Source organism: Chlorocebus sabaeus, chromosome 24 (assembly GCF_047675955.1).
Source record: "Chlorocebus sabaeus isolate Y175 chromosome 24, mChlSab1.0.hap1, whole genome shotgun sequence".
Lineage (NCBI taxonomy): Eukaryota > Metazoa > Chordata > Mammalia > Primates > Cercopithecidae > Chlorocebus > Chlorocebus sabaeus.
In genome coordinates this window covers 43,987,774-44,010,825 of record NC_132927.1, presented here as the reverse complement: position 1 = coordinate 44,010,825, position 23,052 = coordinate 43,987,774, and the positions used below count along the sequence as shown (strand labels likewise).

Sequence of the window (23,052 nt, the reverse complement as noted above, 5' to 3'; positions counted from 1 at the left end):
TTAAACATGAAGATCCTCTACTCTAGTACTTATAGTACTAGAGTTTTCTTTTTGGCTGGCATGTCTATAAACCATAAAAGGGAGACTTATATGTAAAAGGTAAATCTCCTTATTTTTAAAGAGATGCAGCAGGTTTTCAGGGATAGAGAATTAGCATTTCAACTTTATCTTCAAGACCAACTCCAAAATTATTACTGGCATTTTTTCCTTCTCTTTCTTTCTTTTTTCTTTTTTTGTGAGACCCTGTTTGTTACCCAGGCTGGAGTGTAGTGGCTTAATCACAGCTCACTGCAGCCTCAACTTCCCAGGCTCAAGCCATCCTCCCACCTCAGCCTCCTGAGTAGCTGGGACTACAGGCACGCACCACCATGCTTAGCTCGTTTTTTCTATTTTTTGTAGAGATGGAGTCTCACTATGTTGCCTAGGCTGGTCTTGAATTCCTGGGCTCAAGCCCTCCTCCTGCTGTGGCCTCCCCAAGTGTTCAGTTTACAGCTTTGAGCCACTATGCCTGGCCCTGTCTTTTTTCATTTAAAGAACGAGAATATACTTTTCTCCCACTTCAAAAGCTATCAAGTGTTCTACTACTTAACCATTTGTGAAAAACCGTTGAGCCTTCCCTTAGAAAAAAAGAATGTGGCCAGGCGCAGTGGCTCACGCCTGTAATCTCAGCACTTTGGGAGGCCAAGGCGGGCAGATCACCTGAGGTCGGGAGTTCCAGACCAGCCTGGCCAACATGGTGAAACCCCATCTCTACTGAAAATACAAAAAATTAGCCAGGCATGGTGGCAAGCACCTGTAATCCCAGCTACTTGGGAGGCTGAGGCAGGAGAATTGCTTGAACCCGGGAGGTGGAGGTTGCAGTGAGCCAAGATTGAGCCACTGTACTCCAGCTTGGGCAACAGAGTGAGACTCTGTCTCAAAAAAAGAAAAAGAAAAAGAAAAAAGGAATGCAAAGTGAGTTTCACTTAGACTTTGCTATTTGATTTATTTTCTTACAGCAGAAGGTGATTTACTACCTCTGCATCTTATTGAAGGATCCAGTGGAACCACACAGGATATCCCAAGTAGTACCTGTCTTCCAGGTGAGCATAGAACACTTTTACCGTTCTCCAATTAATCCTCAACCTTTTCAGTAGGAATGTAAATTCCTTTTTTCAGAGTATTGGAAGACACCTGACAGCTGTTTTGAGTGATAATTAGGATTTCAGTTATTTGAGAAGTTCCTCTCTGAGGCAAATATAGTCCTTAAAAATATTATTCATGCGTATTTTATTATTTTATTTTATTTTATTTTATGAGACAGAGTCTCACTTTGTCACCTAGGCTGGAGTGCAGTGGTGTGATCGTCACTCATTGCAGCCCCCGCCTCCTAGGCTCAAGAAATCCTCCTGCCTCAGTCTCCTGAGTACTTGGGACTACAGGTGTGCACCACCACACCTGGCTAACTTTTTTTTTTCTTTTTAGTAGAGATGAGGTCTTGCCATATTGCCTAGGCTGATCTTGAACTCCTGAGTTCAAGCAATTCTCCTGCCTCAGCCTCCCAAAGTGTAGGGATTACAAGCATGAGCCAGCACACCTGGCCTCGTGCACATTTTAAAGAGCACAATCAAATATATAGCAACCTCTGCCTACAAATCACTATTCATCTACTTTGACTCTGTCAGTCTACTAATGTACAGTTTTTTAGATAGAGGTCATTGATCTCACATTGTACGCTATTGTGTGTCTTGCTTTGTAAATAATATGCATGTGTCCTACAAAGGCCATTATATTTATTATTTTAAATAACTATATTGTATAATACATTGAAATGTCAGTTTATTTAGCCACTCTTGCCACCTTTTAAAATCCTGCCTGGAGTTTTTTGTTTTGCTCTTACAAAAAAAAAACCACTTATCAGCTGGTGCAGTGGCTCACGCCTGTAATCCCAACACTTTGGGAGGCTGAGGCAGGCAGATCGCTTGAGCTCAGGAGTTCGAGACCAGCCTAGGCAACATGGTAAAACCCCCATCTCTACAAAAAATACCAAAATTAGCTGAGTGTGGTGGCACACATCTGTGGTCCCAGCTACTCAGGAAGCTGAGGTGGGAGGATTGCTTGAGCCCAGGAGGTCAAGGCTGCAGTGAGCTGTGATCATGCCACTGTACTCAGCCTGGGTGACAGAGATCCATCTCAAAAAACAAAACAAAAATGATACAAACATAATAAATTATACAAACATAATAAACTATGAAGTAAATTATTTTAGAGGTAGGTATTTATGCACGTATTTATGTATATAGTTAACCCTGCCTCACTGACCTTTTTCACAAAGGATTTAAGATAGCTAAGCTAAAATATTATTTTGCATTATAATTAAAAATTATTTTATTAAAGCTTATGAATAGTTTTATAGATTTCTAGTGTTTAAGATGGGGCTCCAGAGATTGGACAACATTACCATACTTTGGGGCTTTTGTACTTCTTTTTCTACCATCCTGGCTAATAGTGGATTTAGCTTTTTTAGCTTAACATGTAGGTAAAGGCATTTTAAATAGGTAAATTTGTATCTCTTTAAATGATAGGCTTTTCATATTTCCTTGTATTACCTATCAGTATTTCCTCTTATTTTAAACTACCTATCTTCTCTATTAGTCCAGAAGAATCTGAATATTATGTATTTGTACCTGTTTTTATATATTTTTAACAATCTTTATATATTTTAGGTAGTATACTTTTATTAAATATACTTTCACATACATTTTTCCCATTCTGTGGTTTTTCTTTTAATTTTGGTTATGACATTTCACTGTACAAAACATTTTTCAATATTTACATATTAAACTGCCCTTCTTGTCTTTGAGGGCTATTTTATAACGTGTGACATTTCTCAAGGGTCCATTTTGTTTTTCCTCTTTGCTTACTCTTAGAGATGGAGTTCATGAAACTTAGACAGATGAAAAAGCTATCATTTGATCTCCTTCTTCACACAATTCACAAGGTGGGCTGTGAGCCTAGCTGGGACTCTTCCCAGCAAGGTGTGCTGAGGCCTAAACTTAACTCCCTGAGCTCACTGCTGTGCCATTTATACCCCTTGATGTGGGTGAGAGATTGAAGTTGCATGTGGGCCCAGTACCGTGGCTCAAGCCTGTAATCCCAGCACTTTGGGAGGCCAAGGTGGGCGGATCACTTAAGGCCAGGAGTTTAAGAGCAGCCTGGCCAACAGGGTGAAACCCTGTCTCTACTAAAAATACAAAAATTAGCTGGGCATGGTGGTTCGTGCCTGTAGTCCCAGCTACTCGGGAGGCTGAGACACAAGAATCATTTGAACCCAGGATGCAGAGGTTGCAGTGAGCCGAGATTGTGCCACTGGGTGTGGTGGCGAGCACCTGTAATCCCAGCTACTCGGGAGGCTGAAGCAGGAGAACTGCTTGAACCTGGGAGGCAGAGGTTGCAGTGAGCCGAGATTGTACCACTGCACTCCAGCCTGGGCAACAGAGCAAAACTCTGTCTCAAAAAAAAGTTGCAAGTTGATGCATCTCCACTGTACTCCCTTATGTTCACTTTGACTCTGCATTTCTCCCCTTTGGAATTCAGAGTGCTAAGCCCCGGCTGGACTGCTTGATTGAAGTATACAGGAGCTGCCAGGAGATCCTGGCACACCAGAAAGCCACATCAACAAGCCCATGAGCCCCAGCGTTCAGAAGGCCAGCACTGTCTTCCATGGGAGATGACTCTTAAACCATAGGGGCTGGTTTTCTGTACTCTAAACCATCAGGTGGACACAGTCCTAGGAACCATTATCGGTGTAGTGCATCTCAGAGCCATAGAGCAGGTGACTGAAAATCTAACTCAGTGTATTTCCATGTACTGTAGTGTTTTCCTTGTAAGATTTTGCTTACTTTACCAAAGGAGGGGAGACCTTAAGAATTTTGACACAGTATGTCAAAAGTAATGTCAGCAAAGAACACTTTGTGAAATTGCTAACCATGTTCAGGTTTACTTTGTTGATGTTTGTGAAGCAAAACCATGGGAAACTGACGTCAGATGTCTTGAGAAAGGTGTATTTTCCAATATTACCCCTTGTGTAAAGTTACAAAAAAAAACAAGCCCTCCACGTACTGGTTAGCAGGAAGAAATGTCCTACAAAAGGTGAGTCTGTTAACCTAGCGCCTGTGTTCTGTACAGGGCTTATTTACTCTTAATAAACAGATCTTCTTCCAAAACACACAGTTACCTGGTTCACAGATAGCTGCTTTTTATTGACAAACAAGATCATGGTATTTCAGTCATGGTATCAAGCACATTATTACTTTTCTGTTACTCAGCAATTTTTTAAAATCAGTTCAAAAGCTACTTTTGCCAAGAGGGATGAGACAAAAGGCCACACAGAAATTTGACTTTGGTTTTCAGACACGGGACTCTCATGTTAACAAAGAATAAATAAGCAAATTATTGAATCCTTTGTTTCTAAGGCAGTTTCTTCTGTATAAAATTAATAAACTAAAGGAGGATTCCAGAAGGGTTGGGGAGGAGAGAGGGTGGGGGAAATAGATTGACCCCAAATTCAGTGTGAACACAGCTCCATTCTTGTTTACCCTTCCTTCGGACTCCTACTTTTCTTTTAAACTCTCTGGGTAGATAATGTTATTCTTATTGGCCTTAGAGACACCCAAGATATTATAAAACCAGAGCTGTTATGTCTGTCACCAGCCCTGCAGGAATTATTCAGGAACCTGTGGTACATGTGACTTGTTCGAGGTAGAAATGTCTCAGCTAGATCCCCAAATCCTGGGGTGAAAGATGTGAACAGAAATGGCTGTAAAACTACTTGCCTTGCACAGTCAAGTACATGTAAAAGAGGCAGAGACTTGGATGTGCTCCTTTTTTCCTCATGCTTGTCAGTTTACAGGGTGAGAGAGGAGAAGCTTACGGCAGCTGAGGGGTTCAGATAAACTAGTTCCAGCCTCGCAGTTTTTGCTGTGCACAATATACACACATTGTTGGGGTTGAGGGCTTGGTTTTGGGTGCTACTGCTAAATATACAGTTTTCAGCACTTTATTGACAGATAGTAAGGCAGCCTTAGAGCTAGGAAATAAAACTCAGTTTTTAGATGTTGGAAAATCAGTGTATGAACTCTTTCCTTTTGTTTTTGTTAAGGGAGGGTGTGTGTCTACACCCTGTCTAGAGGAGACTGTCTAGTCTCCTCTGCACTCAATCAGAAGGTCTGAATTGAGGGGGATTATGGTATTATCAGTAAGGCAAAGGATGAAAGAAACTTTCTTTTACCTGCTACTCGTAGGCTAGGGCAAGTGTCACATACGTATCCTCACCCTCAAACTAATTCCCAGCAGAAGTTTGCCAGAAGTCTTAAGGAGCATATCCAGGCCCACATGCCTGAAATAGTCTTCTGTGTTTCTGACTCATTTTTGGTAGTCTTATAGCAGCAAAAAGCAGAGTGCATTTGCTTGGTCTTTTATAAGAACAAGGAAACAAATGATGGCCCACCATAGTGAACACAGCCTTCACCGAGCCCTGTCCAGTCGTTAAAATGAGACAGGGAGGGGTCAGATTGGACCTACCCCCTGCCCTTGCTTGCACATTGCGTGGTACTGGGTTTGGCCTACAGTCCAGTGTGAGGGAAACAGCTTGAATCTTAGCAGGGATAGCATGTTATCCTGCAAAGACTGCCACAGAAGGGGCTGTACCAATGCCTACATACCAATAATGGGGAAAAGTGAGTCTATTCTTTTTTCTCCAGCTCTGCCAGCACCTTTCCCATTTGGGCAAGGCAGCCCAGTTTAGTGAGTTCTAGGCTTCTGACAGTGTAGGAGAATTGGAAATTTTAGTCCTATCCTGTTTAGCGACGTTCAGAAAACTTCAAGTATAAATAAGACCATATACAATATTAAAAAATTAGCTTCCAGGCTGGGCACGTTGGCTCATGTCTGTAATCCCAGCACTTTGAGAGGCCAAGGTGGGTGGATCAGCTGAGGTCAGGAGTTTGAGACCAGCTTGGCCAACATGGGAAAACCCCGTCTCTACTAAAAATACAAAAATTAGCCGGGCATGGTGGCACACACCTGTAATCCCAGCTACTCAGGAGGCTGAGGCAGGACAATTGCTTGAACCCAGGAGGCAGAGGTTGCAGTAAGCCGAAATCATGCCTTTGCACTCCAGCCTGGGCAACATAGTGAGACTGTGTCCCCCACCCCACCAAAAAGAAAATTAGCTTCCTTGAGAGTATCAGTGCAGAAAGCCTTAACTTACAGCACTGATGCCCTCAGTAACAGTGGATCATCCCTGTCTATGTCTAGAATCGGGTAGCATCCAGAGTCATTCTTCTTACGAAAAAAGGAATAAGTGGTTTTAACACTGGGTCTAGATTTTAAAAGTTGAGCCCTGAAACCTTGTAAGGCACCTAGAGAATAAAGGCTTCACAGACACTAAAATACACATTTCACAGAACAACAGTGGTGGGGGGGCTGTTAGACCCATCACAGTAGTATCATACCCTAGGATATATATCTCTAAATCCAGAGGCACTAGTGGTAGTGGGGAATCGGGTAGGAGAAATATTCACAACAACGTTGGCCCCTTGGTAGCACAGGAAACAGAAGAAAAGAACTGTTGTCCATCCAGTTCCCACAGCTGGCAGGCTCCGGGTAGGTTGGTGGGTGGGTTCACAGTTGTAGAGCAATGGTTCATATAGCTGGCCATGATGAAGGTAGCTTCTGCAATCTAAGAGGAGGTCAGGGATGTGAAGGAATTGAACTAGCCTTGGCTTGAATCCTGTTTTTCTCACTTATTAGCTCTTATACTGAGTTCTGGGGCCTCAATTTATTTAATCTCTTAAAATACCCACCTGGGAGAAAATATCCAAAGGGAACCATTACTGCGCGGTTCAGAGGCCCAGTGGTGTGGGCCCCTGTTGGTCTGGCAATCCTCTGAGATGCACAGTGCCTTTCTGAGGAAAGGAGGCCCAGTGTTCTGCTCTGGTTAGCTCTACAACCAGGGAAGGGGCCTTCTTAAGAAAGGGATCTGGAGATCCTCCCCTTTGGCAGGTGTGGTATTAAAGAAGGAGTAGGTTTGGCAAACTCTAACTTTAGGATTAAAAAGTGGAGAACAACAGGGTTTCCAGGTAATCACAGGGGAGTCAGGAACAATAAATCAGAACTTAGGTTCCTGAGCCTTTGTAATTGTTATTTTCGCTGGTCAACACTTCCTGTATTCAGTAGGAACAAAGTCATTAAAGCAAAAGAGGTCTTTTTGCCGTCTTCCCCACAACAAGGAAGAGGGAGCACTGTGGGACTGTCCCACTTTTCAGCTAGTGTTGGGTCAGCAGAACCTAGGGGTAACATGAGAGCACCTTAAAGAGGAATCTGCCCTGCCTCGAGGCCTGCTGCAAGGAAGAGAAGAGCACGTAAACACCCAACTGAGGACTGCGTGATGCTGGGGCTTGAGAGAATAGAAAAGAGTAAGTGAAGAGCATAATAATAGCTAGGCCAGAGTTAGTTCCCTCCAAATATGCCCCTTTACCTACTAGCTGAACATTGCTACTGAGATGCTATACCACCTGAACCTTCGGAATACTAATTACAGACAAGACCAACAATTTTATCTGGGCAGGGCCCTTGTAGAGCACTAGCATAACCCCAGTTTCCTTTCTAAGCTCCAAGCCCACCACATCTGGCCAGAGTAGAACGTTTTAGCAGCTGTCAGACCTACCTTGGGAGCAGCCATCCGGAAGATCAACTTCTCAATGTGGCTTTTTCCAGAGGTCTTGTCTGGGATAGATCTAATCACAAGCATGAAGTCATCCCTGCAGCCACCAAAGGTTGTCACTGAAGAGTAGGGGTAAGTGACGTGCACTTGCTGTGGAAAGGAACCAGTCAATTCTGGGGAAACTTTCCACCTGTCCCTTGAGCTAGGAACCAGCATCCCCTGTCTCTTCTAGGCACAGGAAAGGAGAACTCCCAAGTGGTCATAATTTGGGGATCTCCATCTTGAATGTCTACAAGCATTGTCTAGACTAGATGACAGTGGTGCCTGGGCAGGAGTGGGGGTAGAGCAGCCATGGTCACTTGGTTCAGGCTTTTGAGTCCACAGAGGAGAAGAAAGACCATGTTGAGGAAGAAGAGGGGTCAAGGAGCAGCCTGCATCCTTTCATACCATAGTGTTGTGGTCCAGGATGCTGACACCATCCTCATTCACAGCAAGCCACACCAGAGCATTCTCCTTGGAAGACAGCTGGGCAGGCTGGGGAAACAGAAACAACCCATCAGATAGATCCATAGTTACAGATTTTGAACTATAAGAACTTTCTGAGAAAGAAGGCACATCCAGGGATCTGCTAAGCAGTAATTTCCAGCCACCTCATCTTGGAAAACAGAGACGGTATCTGTACAGTGTATGCAGAAAATAGACAAGGCTGCTTGTGACAGGAGACCCTTGGCCTTGGGGCTCTGGTCACCTACTAACCATCTCAACGGCAGAGGCGATCATTCTTTTGGTGTCCCTAGCACCCATGCTGCCACAGCACACTGGATGGAAAGCTCTGTGCTACAGAATAGAGGCCAGCCCTGGCCACTCTTTTAGGGGAATGGGGAACAGGTGGTTTTCTCCTAGTCTTGGAAACACGGCATTCTACCTACAGTCTCCAAGCTGAAGTGCTTCTGACTTCAGCCAGTCTCCTAGGTGCTGTAAAAGAAATAGGAAAGCAAGAATGCAGTCCTGTGGCTTTAGGCCCTATCAGTACGGAAGTGACTATTTAGTGGACATTCCTGTAATGACTGATTTTCACTGCCAGGAGTACGGTATGGTAATCCAGAAAACCTCTCTCTTAATCCAAAGGGAGGCAGATAGACACTGGACATGTCGCCTTTTTCAGAAGCTTTTCCCAAGCTCCCAGACCAAATGGGTCCCCGTTTCATGCCTTTATAACACTTCTGTACATCTCCTTCATAGCACTTGTGATGGCTTATAAATATATATTAAATATATAGAGAAAAAAATAAATACGATTATTTGATGAATATACATCTCCTGCACTAGATGGGAAACTCCAGGAAGGCAAGGACCGTGTCTGATTTTCTCACCTCTTATAACCTCAAACAACCAGCACTGGACATAGTAGGAGCTCAACTATTTGTTGAATGAATGGATGGCCATTTTCCGATCTGTGGCTTCAGTAAACAGGATCACTGCCCAGCTTTGAGCTGTAATTATCTACAATGTTTATGCACAACAGACACCCAGTGAAGAAAAGTTCCTTCTGAAATTACTGTTGGCCACCTGGCCTTCATACAGAGGTGAAATTAACGGCTGCCTAAGTAATTCGATTCCCCTGTATGCCATGTCAAACCAGTGGAGATGTATTTCTTTAGGTTATACATTGTTCTTTCAAACTTTAAAACAAATGAAAGCACTCTTGAGAGGGCTATTATATCAAGTCTGAATCTGTGTGTGTGAATTAGTTGATCACATCTTTTCTTTTGGGGCAGTCAACAAAGGACAGATGAAGATAAGCAATCACAATTCTGCTCTGGACTGGAAATCCAGTAGGCCAGAAATGGTGGAGGGATAGTGACCCCTGGTGGTTACTGATATGGAGGCGGGGGCTGCAAACTGGTATGGCTCAAACATGAGCAGATGGGGACACACCTAAGGGTGTGGGCAGCTCCTTCCACGGGCACTTACCTGAGCAGCAAAAAGCTTAGCACCAAAGAAAGGCCATTTCCTGGCCACGGTCAGGTAGATGCGGATGCACTCAGGAGGGGAGCAGCCTTGCAATGTTGCCCACTTTGTGGTCAACATATCTGCCAGGTGCCTGGTGTGGGCAGATGGAGAGAAATAGTGCCAGTGAAGTGCCAACATGTCTTCATTCCAGCCCTGAGGCCTCCCCATAGTGGCTGCAAGCCTACCTACCTCAGCTGTTCGGGGGGAGCCCCATGTCTGTAGCGTCTGGGGTAAAACCTGTCTAGGACCTGCTGGAGAAGATGCTGAGCCTTGGCAGGGGATGTGCCTCCAGGGCCTGGCAGGGCAGGCTTCTCCAAGTCCCCATATTCTACCTGTGGTAGAAGCACATGAAGAGACCAGTCAAAATCTGACGGTGGATGGGCCAGGTGGGGGCTGTTGAGAGGTGAAATAAACCATTACTTTATTACCCTCTTGGTGGGGTGCTAGTGGATGTGAAAAATACTTTAGAAAAACACTTCATCTCAAGTTTTACAGACACTAGAGAAACAAACTTAGGGCCCTAGAATATTAGAGATCACTGACCAACTTTGATTTTGCAGCTGAAGTAAAGTGCCTTTTCCAAAGACACAGTTAATTGGCAGCACACAAGGGAAAAAGTGTGGAAATTCTGGCTTCCAGTCCAAAAATATGGGCTATAGAATTGAAGATGCTACAGATCCTAGAGTACAGCAGAGTGTTCCAAATGTGGCCTTTGGAGCTGGATACCTGGCACAAATCCCAGCTTTGTGTCCCTGATCAAGTTACTTAAACTCTCTGAGCTTCAATTTCCTCATCTATAAGGTGCGAATAAAAACTACAATGGAGGATGCATATATGCTTATTTCAGGGCCTCCTAGAGAGTATTCTTATCTTTTTAATTATAAACATCAACTATTATTGTTTCCTCTTCCTTTCCAGCATGTAAATCCAGATTCTTATTCTTTTTTTACAATATTTTTAATTTTTAATTTTTGTGGGTATATAGTAGGTGTCAGACTCTCTTATATGCCCCTTTACCTGCTAGCTGAACATTGCTACTGAGATGCAACACCACCTGAACCTTTGGAATACTAATTATAGACAAGACCAACAATTTTATCATGGCTCTTATGGGAGCCATGAAGGTATCTCAGATGACTTTGACAAGATGGCCTTCTAAATATAACAGGAAGGACAGTCCAAGTCTGAATGTGTGTTCCTCTTCCTAATTCTACTTAGAAGGTCTGATGGTTTATAAAGTTTACCACATCTATTACATGATACACATTATCCAAGTATCATACTTAGTACAACCCTGTGGAGGCTGGCAGAGGTGTTTTTGTTGTTGCTGTTGTTGTTGTTTCGTTTTGTTTTGAGACCGAGTTTTGCTCTTGTTGCGTAGGCTGTAGTGCAATGGCACGATCTTGGCTCACTGCAACCTCCACCTCCCGGGTACAAGTGATTCTCTGGCCTCAGCCTGCTGAGTAGCTGGGATTACAAGCGTCCACCACCACACCCAGCTAATTTTAATTTTTATTGTATTTTATTTTATTTTTTTCAGTAGAGACAGGGTTTCACTGCTCAGGCTGGTCTCAGACTCCTGACCTCAGGTGATCTGCCCACCTCAGCCTCCCAAAGTGCTGGGATTACAGGCATGAGCCACTGCACCTGGCCAAGTATTTTTGGTTTTGGTATACTGAGAAGGAAACTAAAGCATAGAGAAGTGAAGTGACTTGGCTAAGACCTCACAGTTGGAAGGACTCAAACCCAGTCTCTGGATTCCAAGTCCAGTCATCTGCACACATCCTGTATCTGCGGTGAGTGCGGAGCTCTGCTCTGTAGGAGTCAGCTGTTGTCCATCCCAGAGACGGCAAGAAGCTGCCTTCTCCTGAGCACCACAGGATCTGCAGAATCTTTCCTGTGTTTTGGGCTGCATGGTGCATTTATTCTAAGCTGGCAACCCCACCCTCCTGCCTCCTGAACAAAACCTTACCTGGGCCATCAGGGCAGCCATCTCAAGAGCCAATTCCTTGTTGACAGGAAACCTCCCTGCCACTATCTCTCTACTAGTTTGAGAGGCAAGGAGCAGCCGTTCTCGGTCCGTCTCCCCTTTGACTTGATTGCGAAAGTACAGCCTGCGGAGCAGAGAATAAGAAGCCAGGACTCAGCAGGGATCCCAGACAGGGATGAGGCTTTCTCTGGGTCTGTTACCTTTATTTCCAAAAGGAGAAACTATTCTTTTCCCACTATTTATGAGCCTATTTTGTATTGCCTCCAGAAACATGTAACCAAGTATGGCACAGAGCAGATGAAGGTCATGCTGATATAGGAGGACATGGTTCATTCTGAAGACACCATTAAACTTACTGGATTTAGTAAGGGAAATCTGGTACCTGGAGTTACAGATTAAGGGACTGGATGAGGTAAGAGTCCAAGAGACTATTGGAAACTATTTGCCTGGAGACATACTGAGATGGAGGGATGGGATTTTCTTAACCAAAATGATAGAAAGTCAGTATGTCTACTTCTGTATTTCCTGGAATTGGTATAGGAGGTACATACTCTTTAACTTTAACTAGCTGGAGCTTATACAAAATTTCACTCTCATAAAGTAACACACTTAGCCATCCCATGAGGTTGGTCTACTTTCTTTTCTTTTCTTTTTTTTGAGGCAGGGTCTCACTCTGTCACCCAGGCTGGAGTGCAGTGGCGCGATCTCAGCTCACTGCAGCCTCGACCTCCCGGGCTTAAGTGATCCTCCTACCTCAGTCCCCCTGAGTAGCTGGGACTACAGGTGCATGCCACCATGCCCAGCTAATTTTTGTATTTTTTATAGAGGCGGGGTTTTGCCATGTTGCCCAGGCTGGTCTGGTCTGTTTTCTTGGCAAATGTGTGTGTGTGCATGTGCGTGCATATACACACACACACAAGCAGTACAGGGAAGGCTGACAGAAGGCCTGAGCTGCCCAGGGTTTCACAGAGTATCAGCAGCAGAGCCAGCCTGCACCCCAGCTAGTGACTGCCAGGCAGCATTGTATCTGTGGGCCCCTCCCCCGTCTGGATAGGCTGTCTAGTCGAGGAGGCGATGGGCTGGCAGCCAGTGGCAGCCCTCGTGTTTGGCCCCACCCTCGTGCAGTGCTGAGGACCTGTTCTTGTACATCAGCTTCACGACGCGTGTCCCACCCTCAGACTTTCCGGGGTGCAGCTCCTTCATGGCTTGTTCCCACTTGGAGATGGCATCGCAGATCTTGAAAAGGCAAAAGAAGACAGTCAGAAAATTTCCTGATAAGGAGAGAAGGGATCAAGGTCCAGCCAGGGCTGGACTCAGAGCAAAAGAGCAAAGAAAACAAAGGGAAGGTCCTCCCACCAGGAGGCTGACAGGGTGAGCAATAAAGCAAGAAATCTGCCCTGCTGGCCTCCCAGCTGAGGGGCCTCCCCAGAGGCTAGGCAGCCCCATGGCCTTTGATCACCAGCTCCATTTCCATTCCACTGACTGCTATTCTCCTTTTCAACAAATATGCCCAGAGGCCTACCATGTAACAAAGCCTCACAGACACCCAGACATTGGCAAAGAAGGTATGTGGCATAGTTTTTCCAGGCAATGTTAAAAGACCATAGAAGCCTTTGTCCTGTTAAAGACAAGCACACACTGGAGCCAAATACGCATCAAAGTGCTAGAGCACATTCTCACAAACACTTATCCCCTAGGGCAGTAAGCCCAGACCACAATACAAGATTGACCTTATCCCATTCAACGGCCTTTACTTATAGGGGCACCATAAGGACCTGCCTCTTTAAAAGTGTGGTTCAACCTATAAGCATGGCATAGACCCTGGCAGAAAGCGTAAAAGTGAGGTGCCGGGTACCACATGACATCCGGGGGGTCCAGGCATACAGCTGGGAGCCTCTGGGTAGGCGCATGTAGGCAGTGGCTTCGTGGGGCCTTGCTGTCCCTACACCAAGCCAAGAAAAGGCTTTTCTTCTGGATACTGCACAGCCACTCGAGGGAAGTAGGAGTGTAGCGATCTTGTCTCCAGAGACAAGGGCACACAACAGCTTTTTTCTCCCTCCCCAGGTACATTTGAGGATGGCACAGAAATGCTGACTAGGGCAGCACCTTGGGCTCAGCACCAAATGAGCTACCAAACAGTCAGGCACCCATCAAACGGGCTCTTTCCCCACCACCAATATCCCTGAGCAGGGAGGGGCTCAGCTGGCTCAGTGGGAGGCTGTCACCTTGACACTTCCCTGCAGGCAGTGCTCCAGGTCCCTGCCCGAGGGATCGTCCGTGAAGAGGGCAAAGCCAGAGTGGGATGGCTTTCTCATGCCTATCTCCTGGTTCAGCCGCTGGAGGAACTCATCAACCACGGAGGAGCCGTCAAAACCAACCACCTGAGGCGGGAGAAGGGTTCCACCCCTGAGTGAACTTCCCAAGAGGAGCTCACTAGGGCTGGTGGAGGGGACTGGGTACAGCAGGTGGAAAGGAGCAAAGACAAATACAAGAGGCCAAAGCAAGTTGGTTTCTGTGTTCATAGGCAAAGGGCGAGTGCATGAGGGATGTGAGCCCATCCACTGTAAATTTTACTGGGCATACCTGGGTCCCTCCTTTACCAACAATCTTTTGGAGGCCCTTTCTTATGCCACTTTCTTGGTCAGCATCTCAGCTCCCCTGTTCATGCAACGAGTTCATAAGATCTACTTCTGGGGCGCCAGTGAAGAATCTGCCAAGCCTAAGGAGCTTTAGCATCCACCTGGCCCAGAGGTATTCTCTGGATGATGACGTGAGAAGACTCGGGGCAAGGAGCATGCCCAGCTCGTCACCTGATAAGTCCCGTTGGTAAAGTGCACGGGGATGCTGAAGGGCAAGGAGTGGTGGAAGGGGTTACGCAGCAGGATAGACACCACTTCCATGCGTGACGGCCTGGCTTCCCGCTCCCCAGTCTGCAGGGTCCGCTCCACTGCCCGCTGGCAGTAGGTGGCATACTGGCCAGTTTCACTTCTAAAAAGACAGAAGAAGGGAGTATTGTGGACTCTGCTCATCCCTGCCACTTTGGCACCCCGGGTCCCTATCCAGATTCAGCCAAGACCAAAACTAGCTGGGGCAGGTTGTGAGAAAAGCCCTGAAGACTCTGGTCTGGGGCGTTAATTTGTCATTCAGGACCTTTATATAGCAGGTTGCTGGCATGGGTATTTTCTTCCAGAACCCAGAGAACATAACAGCAGAATAGCATTTGCGGACAGTTTGGGGGGCAGTGTGGCTTTATGCGAGAGTTGCCACAGTACCTCCATGGATGCATGGATTGGCATGCAGAGAAGCTTAAGCATGCCCAGACCCCCATGTGCCCATTTGTGCACATGGCAATGGGTGAAGTCTCCACCACCACTGAGCGGTTTCAGAGGACAGGAGTGATCTGGTCTGTCCTAGACTCCTCGCATCCCTCTTATTCATGCTGCAGTTGGCAATGCTCAAGTGGCAGGGGAAACGGCCAGGTTCACTCACCTGGGATCTGCATGGCGTTGGAGCTGCTGCTTGACATACCAGAGGAAGTGATGCTGAGGCAGGAAAAGTGGAGCACACAGAGCGAGGAGCTGCCAGCACTGCCAGGGACACAGACAGCGTAGGGTGAGTGCTGGGCCTACAGCACCACCTGTCCTCATAGCCCTGAGTTACAAAGCCTTCAGCACTCTTTCCCCAAACCAGAGCCCCCAACTTGCTGTGGGTGCTGGGACAGCCAGCTTGGTCAGGCTGTGTCCAGAATGCAATCACCGGTCTGTGCACAGACAGCTCAGCTGTACTGATGCAGCTTGGAACACAGAGGCTGGCCACTGGCTGGGCTCACAGTATGCCTGTCCAGTCACCTCCTCCCACCTTTCCCACCTGGCAGCCCTTGCCAATGGCTCCTGTCAGCTGCTGTACCCCTGGCATACCTACCTGCATGAGGGAGTACTTCTGAGGCGGGCGGCAGCTGGTCTGCTTCATGAGTTGGCAATAGATCTCACTCTGCAGCTCGGGGTGAACCAGGCAGACCTGCAGTGCAGTCTGGGCCAAGGACACGTGGTAGTCCACCGAGGCAGCTTCCACTGGCACGTTGATGAAGAGCTGGCAGGACTGGGAGGGAACGGCAGTGAGCACAGCAGAACAGCATCCCCTGGGTTCGGAGAACTCAGTGGCTTGGCCATTTTCCAAGGGCTCCAGGGAAGTTCAAGTTTACTGACAGCCCTTTCTAAGAGGGAGCACTGCTACTGTTTGGAGGGCATCTCTGCTTACTAAAAGGGGCTATGGGCTACTTTGGGGTAGAAGCTTTCCTTTTTAAAATGTTCTCATTACATAAACAAGACAAATTCATTAAAAAAAAAAACACACACACACACACACAGAAAACTCAGACGTTCACAAAGAACATGCTAAAATAGGTCCGAATCTCTCAGGTCCAGAAGCAACATAAACCTGGCCTTTTCTGCTTAACTACAGGAGAAGCGGAGCTCCTCCAGAGAGAGTTTTCATTGGCATTTCCCAAGGACTTGTGCGTGACATTGCAGAGCTGCTTCCCTCCCAGTGACAGGATTACATTCCTGCCATCCAGGAAGTGATAGGGACCCTGGGAAGTTTCCTTCCCTTCCTCTCCAGATCCCTCTGTGGGTTGTCCCCAACGGCACAGGTCTTCTCCACCCAAGTATTGCAAGTATCCCAGCGGTAGGCCTGGCCGCCACCCCCCTTTACCTTGAAGAGCTTGAGGGCCTCCGTCTGCAAGGCCTCAGAGGGCAGGGTGGTGAGGGAGGCATATAGGCCGTCTTTGCTGTAGCACAGCATGGGGTGCCTCCAGAGCGGCGAATCTGCCCAAAGCACAGAACCAGAGAGCAGGGACAGTTACTACTGAGAGGGGACTCACCTCCCATTCACTGCCATCTTTAATTTATGGGGAAGAGAGTGGTTTATCTGCGACACTTGGGTTGTGCTGGGTTTATCATCCATAGAGTGGGGGGGGTACAGGTGGGCACTGCAATGAGCACCCTCATATAAGCATGGCCTTTCTCATGGAATGGCAGTAGGGGTGAGTGTGCAAGGTTATGGGTGTCTGAGTGCAAGTGGATGTGTGCAGGGGAGGCCTCTTTCTTACTGTGTGAGGTCTGGATGGAGGAGCACATGAATTGGTCAGAAACAAGCCTCAGAGCAGTAGTAAAGGGCTGTGTGTGGTATAAGCCATTAATTAGTTCCTCAGGGCCCTGAGAATCAGTAGCAAAACAAAGACTCCAAACAGGTTAGTCCGATCCCGATTTAGGCTTCACTCATTGATTTACAAACTCTTAACTATAGATTAACCAGCTACCTTCTTTCCTCAACCCTCTGCCCAGCCAGCAACGCAGCAGGTTGATCCAAGTAAAACATTTACCCAGGTCCCTGGAAAGCCTGCTTCCCAGATAAACTCCCCCAGATGCAGAGTGGTCACCTCAGTGTCTCAGCCGGAGACAGAGGGGCCCTGGAGCTTGGATGGGAACTTCCTCTCTGTGGCTTAGATGTTTTAAAAACAGCTTCAGAGTACAACACTGCTTTCTTTGGAATCTGGACCAATAGTCACCAAGCCACTACCCTCCGACCCAAGCAGTGGTGGCCACCCTTGCCTTACCTGGGTCTCCTTCACCATCCATCAGTTTTCCAATGAGCTGCTCATAGGCAGTGCCCACCTTGGCACTGCTGCCACCCGCAGCCACTGTGAGGTGGTAGAGCCACGTATCCTGGAAGGGGTCAGAAAGCCATCGGATGGGGACGGGGTGGGAAGAGTGGAGGCAGGAGCTCCAAGGAGGACTCCTTGAAGGGGCCAGGCCCATGTGGGGTTCAGCTAGTTTGGTTGGCATGAGTCAGGGCTACCTGGAAAGACTGAGGGTCAGGTGAACATGAACCCAAGTTTCCAAATTTGCGATTCTATCACATGGCCTCAATGAAGCAATGTTGGTCACTGGGAATAAATTCAGTATAAAGGAGTATTCCCATTCAGAGAATATTAGTTGCCCAAGTGTCTAAAAGGAAATAAACTTGAATTTTGAGAAGCTCAGGGGAAAGAGAAAATAAGATCAGAATCACAGGTCCGAGCTTGGCCCTGGAGGCCCAGCCCTCTTCCTTACCTTTTCATGCTTGGTGCCAATGAGGAGGTAGGTGGGGCTGTGCTCTGCGGGGTGGATCACCAGGGTGCAGTGGGAGGAAAGCAACTGTCTGGTTCCTCCAGCCTCATAGTCCTCGTCTGAGTCACAGGATCGATCTACTTCCTCTATGCGCGCGTCCCGCACAGGCAGGCAGCCCAGGGGTCGCTGTGGACAGGAGACTTCCATGAATGGGAGAGCCAGTGGAGGACAAGGGAGTCTCCTTTCTCTGAATACACAGGCTCCGTGGAGCTGGGAATGGTGGATATGGACAGACGACAGGATGGGGAGGTGGAGACTATAGCATCCCAGCCAGGGTGGCAGCAGAATGAGGCTTGCTTAGAGAAGCACCAGAAACCCAGACAGGCAGAATCTCACACTCTGGAGGGCTCCAGCCAACTGGTTTTGTATTTATCACGGGGTTACGTGGGGTAGAGACTTTTACCAGGACATGCAGCGGTGGTCATATGCTTCAGGGGAAGCAGGAGAGTGGGTATTGTGAGGAGGCTGAGGAAGTACCTTGTCCTCATGGCTCCGATAGTAGTAGAAGGTTTTCCCAACAAGAGCACACCAGACCAGCTTGGAGTGGCCATGCTTTACCTGTAAGACAGAAATGAACTGGCATTATGAGAAGTAGGTGACTCTAGAAGTAAATCCAGCACTGGCAAAGAGAAGTAGGTGACTCCAGAAATAAATCCAAGACTGGCAAAGAGAAGCCACAGAGAGACAGATTTGACCTATGGTAGAGACGCAGAACCCCATTCGGGCTCCCTACTAATGGAACCACCCCTTTCACAGCGAGGGTGCCATGGCGCCCTGTGGCACCCCAGCCATCATGGGCTATTCTGTGACCTATGACCTGCCATGAAATGATTAGCCAGGCCAATCAGATGTCCCCTCCAGGCATATGAAAATGGGAAGAACTTGCTAGATGGCAGAGGCCACAGTTGTCAGGGTGCCGGGAGGGAGGGAGGGAAAACAGCAGGCTGAAGCCCTTGGGCAACTATGCATCATGAGGGAACAGAAGCTGCACACGGGTGGAGGAGAATGACATAAACAGACTGAATGAGAAGCAGAGGCACAGAGCGAGCCTGCCAGCCCTGAACTTGCTGAGTGCAAGTCGCTTTGGTTCCTGCTGGTGTTCTGGTCTAGCTAATGTACTTCCTTGTTAACTTCCATTTTCTTGGGATTAACAACTACTTCTCTGCTCTTTTCAACCAGAAGAGCCCTAATAAAAATGTCTTTCAGGCAGGCCTGGGATACTTTAAGCTTTAAGTCTTTGAGGGGCCATACCTACCTCACCCAGGTCTCTTCCTCCCATTATTAACACTGAGGTGGGTACAAGGTGTGGGTGGGTGACAGCCCCTAATGACCTCAAAATGGATACAAGATAATCCCTTCCCTTCTCTGTCTTGAGAATAGTTGTTCCGACAACCCTGATTTGTTTCCAGGGAATCACTCGCCATCACCTTGTGTGGCCAGACCATGTTTGAGGGCTGGCCAGCGAGTCACTGTGAAGAGGCTCCCAAAGAAAGGAACCCTGTATAAGGGGGACCCCACCAACCTCGGCACCCCGCTCCTCGCTCCCCTGACTCGCAGGAGGCACACGTTCCTGCCCTATCAGCCCCACCCTGTACCTTGGTCAGCCAGCCCTTCACGGTGGGCTTGGTGCCACCCCGAGGCAGAGCTGGAGGCCCGGTGGCCTGCACCTTCAGCAGGCTCTGGAGTACTCGGATCCACTCCTCCAGCAGGCTGGGTGAATCGGCCGTCAGGTAGTAGGTTTTCTTCTCAGAGATGAGCTGTGGAGGGCAAGATGTGGGCGGGGGCAGCACGCTGGGAGAATGGAGTAACCGGGACCTGGCTCCGAGGTGGCACCTGTCCCTGAACCCAAGGGTCCGGCCTTCTGCCTGCCTTAGTGCTCCCTCCTTTCTTTTCCTCCTCATCTTTTCCTCCCTGTCTCTCCTTCCTTCACTCCATCTCTCATATTCTATCTCATCTTCCTTTCTTGTACTCAAAGTTAGGATCACATCCAAATGTTGATCTAAAGTCTTTCATTCATGCTCATTTGGCCCCATCTTTGTTTCACTCATAGCCATATCCAAACCCAGCACCTCTCTGTCTAAAATACTAGCAGCTAGGAGCATGCTCACCTGAAATGTCTGTGAACCCTCCCCTCGAACAATTTGGCAGCGGGAGTTCAGATCCACTTGGCCTTGAGGTTTCCGGATGACATCACTCTGTACAGGAAGTATTGGGGAGGAGAGCCACTGAATGTGGAGCCTTTCCGGAGCACCTCATTTACCCTTAGCTCTTCCTCCAGGTCAGAAGCAAAGGGAAACACGACTCCCAGCATTCCGGCTGTGTTATGATGGGTGACTTATTCTAGATTCTGGTTATAGCTAAATGGAACCTCAATCAGGAACATGGGTCCTTCTGAGAACCTCCCTATTTCATTCTGAGAACTCATGGCCAGGCTTAGGTCCCCAAGTGTGGCTCAAAGCTTCAGGTGTCCAGTGAGGTTGCCTCTCCCCACCTGCCAGACCTTTGCCCTCTGGCCTTGGGCCACATTCCCCCTCCTCCATCCCATCTGACATAGTCCAGGATGTGACGTGGAGTCCTTTCGACTGCAGTGCTGGGCAGGGAGATTCTCACCGGGGACTTGTAGTACATAATCTGTCCCTGTCTCAGGACAAACCAGCGCCTCTTCCACGTCTTCACCCGGCTTCCCATTTTCAGCAGGTAGCCTGACTTCTCCAGTGACTCCTGAGGGGTGGAAAGGTGTAGGGGGAAGATGAAGAAAGGGGAGATCACTCAGGGCTCCCAGACATCACACAGATCCAAGTGGTCCAGCTGCCTCACTACTCTGTCATCAATGAAATACAAAATTATTGAGTACCTACTCAGTGTATTTTCAGAATACCATACCCTGCTACGGTTCAGGGAGGACTAAATAAAACATGGGTGGTCCTGCCAAGGAAGGGCTCCCGTGCTAGCTGGGGAAGACCTCACTATGAGAAGGTAGCAGAACAGGGGCTGCTAGAGGGAGAGGCTGGCCAGCGAGAGCCTCAGGAGAGAGCCAGCCTTGAGCTGGCCTTGTTAGGACAGGTCAGCCACTCCCTCAAAGACAGAGACGAGGAAGAAGGCCATTCCAGGCAGCACAGAGCAGGGAGAGGGCAAGGCAGGTCTGGGCGACCATGGACACACCAGCCAGGCGGGACTGGAGGGTCATGGAGCCAGGGAGATGATGGGGCAGTAGAGAGGTGTGAGCAAGGGATGGGGAATTACATCTGGATGGATGCTAGCCCTGGCATGTAGTGGCACAGCTTGGAGCCTCAGGCTTCTCATCCATAAAATGGGCTAATGACCCCAAGAGGATTGTGAGGACAAATGAGACAATGCCTGCAAACTGAGCACAGTGCCTGGTGCCCTCTAAGAGCTCAATAAATGTTAGCTTGCGTTAGCATTCCAGGTGATAAAACAAAGTCATATATGGAAAACTCCTCATGAGGCCTGGTGGGCCACAGCAGGCTCTCAGTAACTGGCCATTGCTGGTATTCCAGGAGCTCTCTGGGCTCCCTCCTTCCTTCCTCGTGGGGTCTGTGTCTGACTCCATAACTGTACACCCCCAGCCCACGCCCCCTGTCCCCATCCCCGAGCTCTAGGGACCCCTCAGGTCAGACGGCTACTGCCTGTGTCTTGTGCTGAGGGTCCCAGCAGCCTCTGCTGACATTCTGCTCCCATCCTGCCCCCGCCCGTTTCCCGGCTCACCCCGCCCAGGCCCAGCCCGTCGGTGGAGTAGGATGAGGTGCGCTGCAGTTTGTGCTCAGGCTCTGAGTAGTCACTGTCCAGCGAGCAGGCGTCTGGGGGGATGGCGTAGTCACCCTCCGAGCTCAGTGAGGACATGGAGACGCCTTGCCGAGGGAGGAGGAGTCAAGGCCCGGGTCCCACACCTCCCTGACTCACGCAGCCCGGGAGCTGCTGAGCCTTGACCACCCACCCGGGACCCGCTTTCTGGGGCTGGGGGTGGAGCTGCTGGGGGGTCATGAGCTCAGATCAAGTGGGGATCCCCATGTTCAAGTGCCCATGGGAAGAGGTGAGGGACTCCTTGCTGCTACACCCTGCCCCTGCTCCCCTTCTCTGTACCTCTCTTGATGGCCCGGGGGCTGCCTAGTCCACTGGTCTTCCTGGACTCAGAGCAGGGCACTGAGATTCGGAAACTCGCCTGAGAGCTGCAGTCATCGTCGGACCCAGAGGACTCGTCCATAAAGGGCATGTTGCTGATCTGCGTGGCTCTCTGCAAGACAGGCCCCTCCCTCACTGCAGCTCAGGCTGCAAAACAGTCCTCTCCCACCCTGCAGCTTGCACTCCTGCTCCAAGCGCCCATGGTGTGGCCAACCCCCAGCCAGGACTCTGAACAGACAACTGTCCAGTGTAAGGTCCCTCCTGGCCTCACTCCTGTGTCATGACCTCCATGTTTCTCAGGCCTCCCTTCCCACACACCGTCTTCTGCGGTCCCCAAAGCAGCTGCCCATCACGACTGAACGCCTGCCCACTGTAATCCTCACTCCTTGCCACTAGGGGGCCCAAAAGCTACACCACAGACCAAGTGTGCCATGCAAGCTTTAAAAATGTGTAGGGTCGCAACAATCGATGATTGCATCTCCATTGGCAAACATTTAAAGTGACTAAGTGTTGGTGAGAGTATGGGGAGAACATGAGGAAAACGAAACGCTAGTGTGTAAGGCATTTTTAGAAGGTAATTTTGCAGTACCTGTCCCAAAAATTAAAACATGCATATAATTTGCCCAGAAATCCCACCTCTAGAACTCTGTCCTACAGAAATATGTAGATATAAGTTCACAAAGACATATGTGCACAGCGATGTTCATGGCAACATTCATATTAGAGAAAAATAGGGACACAGCCTAAATTATCATTGGAGGAAAGCTTTAGGTATTAATAGTTACGGTGCTTCGATACCAAGGGTACTGGACACCTATAGAAGGCGCGGTGGCTCATGCCTGTAATCCCAGCACTTTGGGAGGCCAAGGCAGGTTGATCACAATGTCAAGAGATCAAGACCATCCTGGCTAACATGGTGAAACCCGTCTCTACTAACAATACAAAAATTAGCTGTGCGTGGTGGTGCGTGCCTGTAGTTCCAGCTACTTGGGAGGCTGAGGCAGGAGAATTGCTTGAACCCGGGAGGTGGAGGTTGC

At 48.4% G+C, this 23,052-nt stretch overlaps 2 protein-coding genes across 9 annotated transcripts in view; one reads left to right on the top strand and one right to left on the bottom strand.

Moving 5' to 3' along the window:
* Positions 1 to 23,052, top strand: part of PIGH (phosphatidylinositol glycan anchor biosynthesis class H) — a 58,432-nt gene that overhangs the window by 7,069 nt on the left and 28,311 nt on the right. For 3 of the 5 annotated variants that reach the window (XM_007987071.3, XM_007987067.3, XM_037984680.2), the window contains exons 3-4: positions 999 to 1,082; positions 3,577 to 4,439. In XM_007987071.3, the coding sequence (XP_007985262.3) occupies positions 999 to 1,082; positions 3,577 to 3,669 (177 nt within the window). In that variant the 3' untranslated portion in view covers positions 3,670 to 4,439. Of the gene's footprint in view, positions 1 to 998; positions 1,083 to 3,576; positions 4,440 to 11,975; positions 12,042 to 23,052 lie in introns of those variants that run through there. The other 2 variants (XM_073011099.1, XM_007987069.3) reach the window with 2 other exon arrangements.
* PLEKHH1 (pleckstrin homology, MyTH4 and FERM domain containing H1) overlaps positions 4,213 to 23,052 on the bottom strand; it is a 55,964-nt gene continuing 37,124 nt past the window's right edge. For all 4 annotated transcript variants that reach the window (XM_007987074.3, XM_073011095.1, XM_073011097.1 and 1 more), the window contains 20 exons: positions 21,977 to 22,127; positions 21,602 to 21,744; positions 20,486 to 20,596; positions 19,984 to 20,070; positions 19,471 to 19,632; positions 18,353 to 18,433; positions 17,819 to 18,001; positions 17,323 to 17,431; positions 16,419 to 16,531; positions 15,630 to 15,806; positions 15,198 to 15,295; positions 14,519 to 14,696; positions 13,934 to 14,089; positions 12,844 to 12,944; positions 11,691 to 11,832; positions 9,908 to 10,050; positions 9,680 to 9,809; positions 8,153 to 8,239; positions 7,709 to 7,855; positions 4,213 to 6,721 (listed from right to left, as the gene is read on the bottom strand). In XM_007987074.3, coding sequence (XP_007985265.3) covers positions 6,560 to 6,721; positions 7,709 to 7,855; positions 8,153 to 8,239; positions 9,680 to 9,809; positions 9,908 to 10,050; positions 11,691 to 11,832; positions 12,844 to 12,944; positions 13,934 to 14,089; positions 14,519 to 14,696; positions 15,198 to 15,295; positions 15,630 to 15,806; positions 16,419 to 16,531; positions 17,323 to 17,431; positions 17,819 to 18,001; positions 18,353 to 18,433; positions 19,471 to 19,632; positions 19,984 to 20,070; positions 20,486 to 20,596; positions 21,602 to 21,744; positions 21,977 to 22,127 — 2,661 coding nt within the window. In that variant the 3' untranslated portion in view covers positions 4,213 to 6,559. The remainder of the gene's footprint in view (positions 6,722 to 7,708; positions 7,856 to 8,152; positions 8,240 to 9,679; positions 9,810 to 9,907; positions 10,051 to 11,690; positions 11,833 to 12,843; positions 12,945 to 13,933; positions 14,090 to 14,518; positions 14,697 to 15,197; positions 15,296 to 15,629; positions 15,807 to 16,418; positions 16,532 to 17,322; positions 17,432 to 17,818; positions 18,002 to 18,352; positions 18,434 to 19,470; positions 19,633 to 19,983; positions 20,071 to 20,485; positions 20,597 to 21,601; positions 21,745 to 21,976; positions 22,128 to 23,052) is intronic.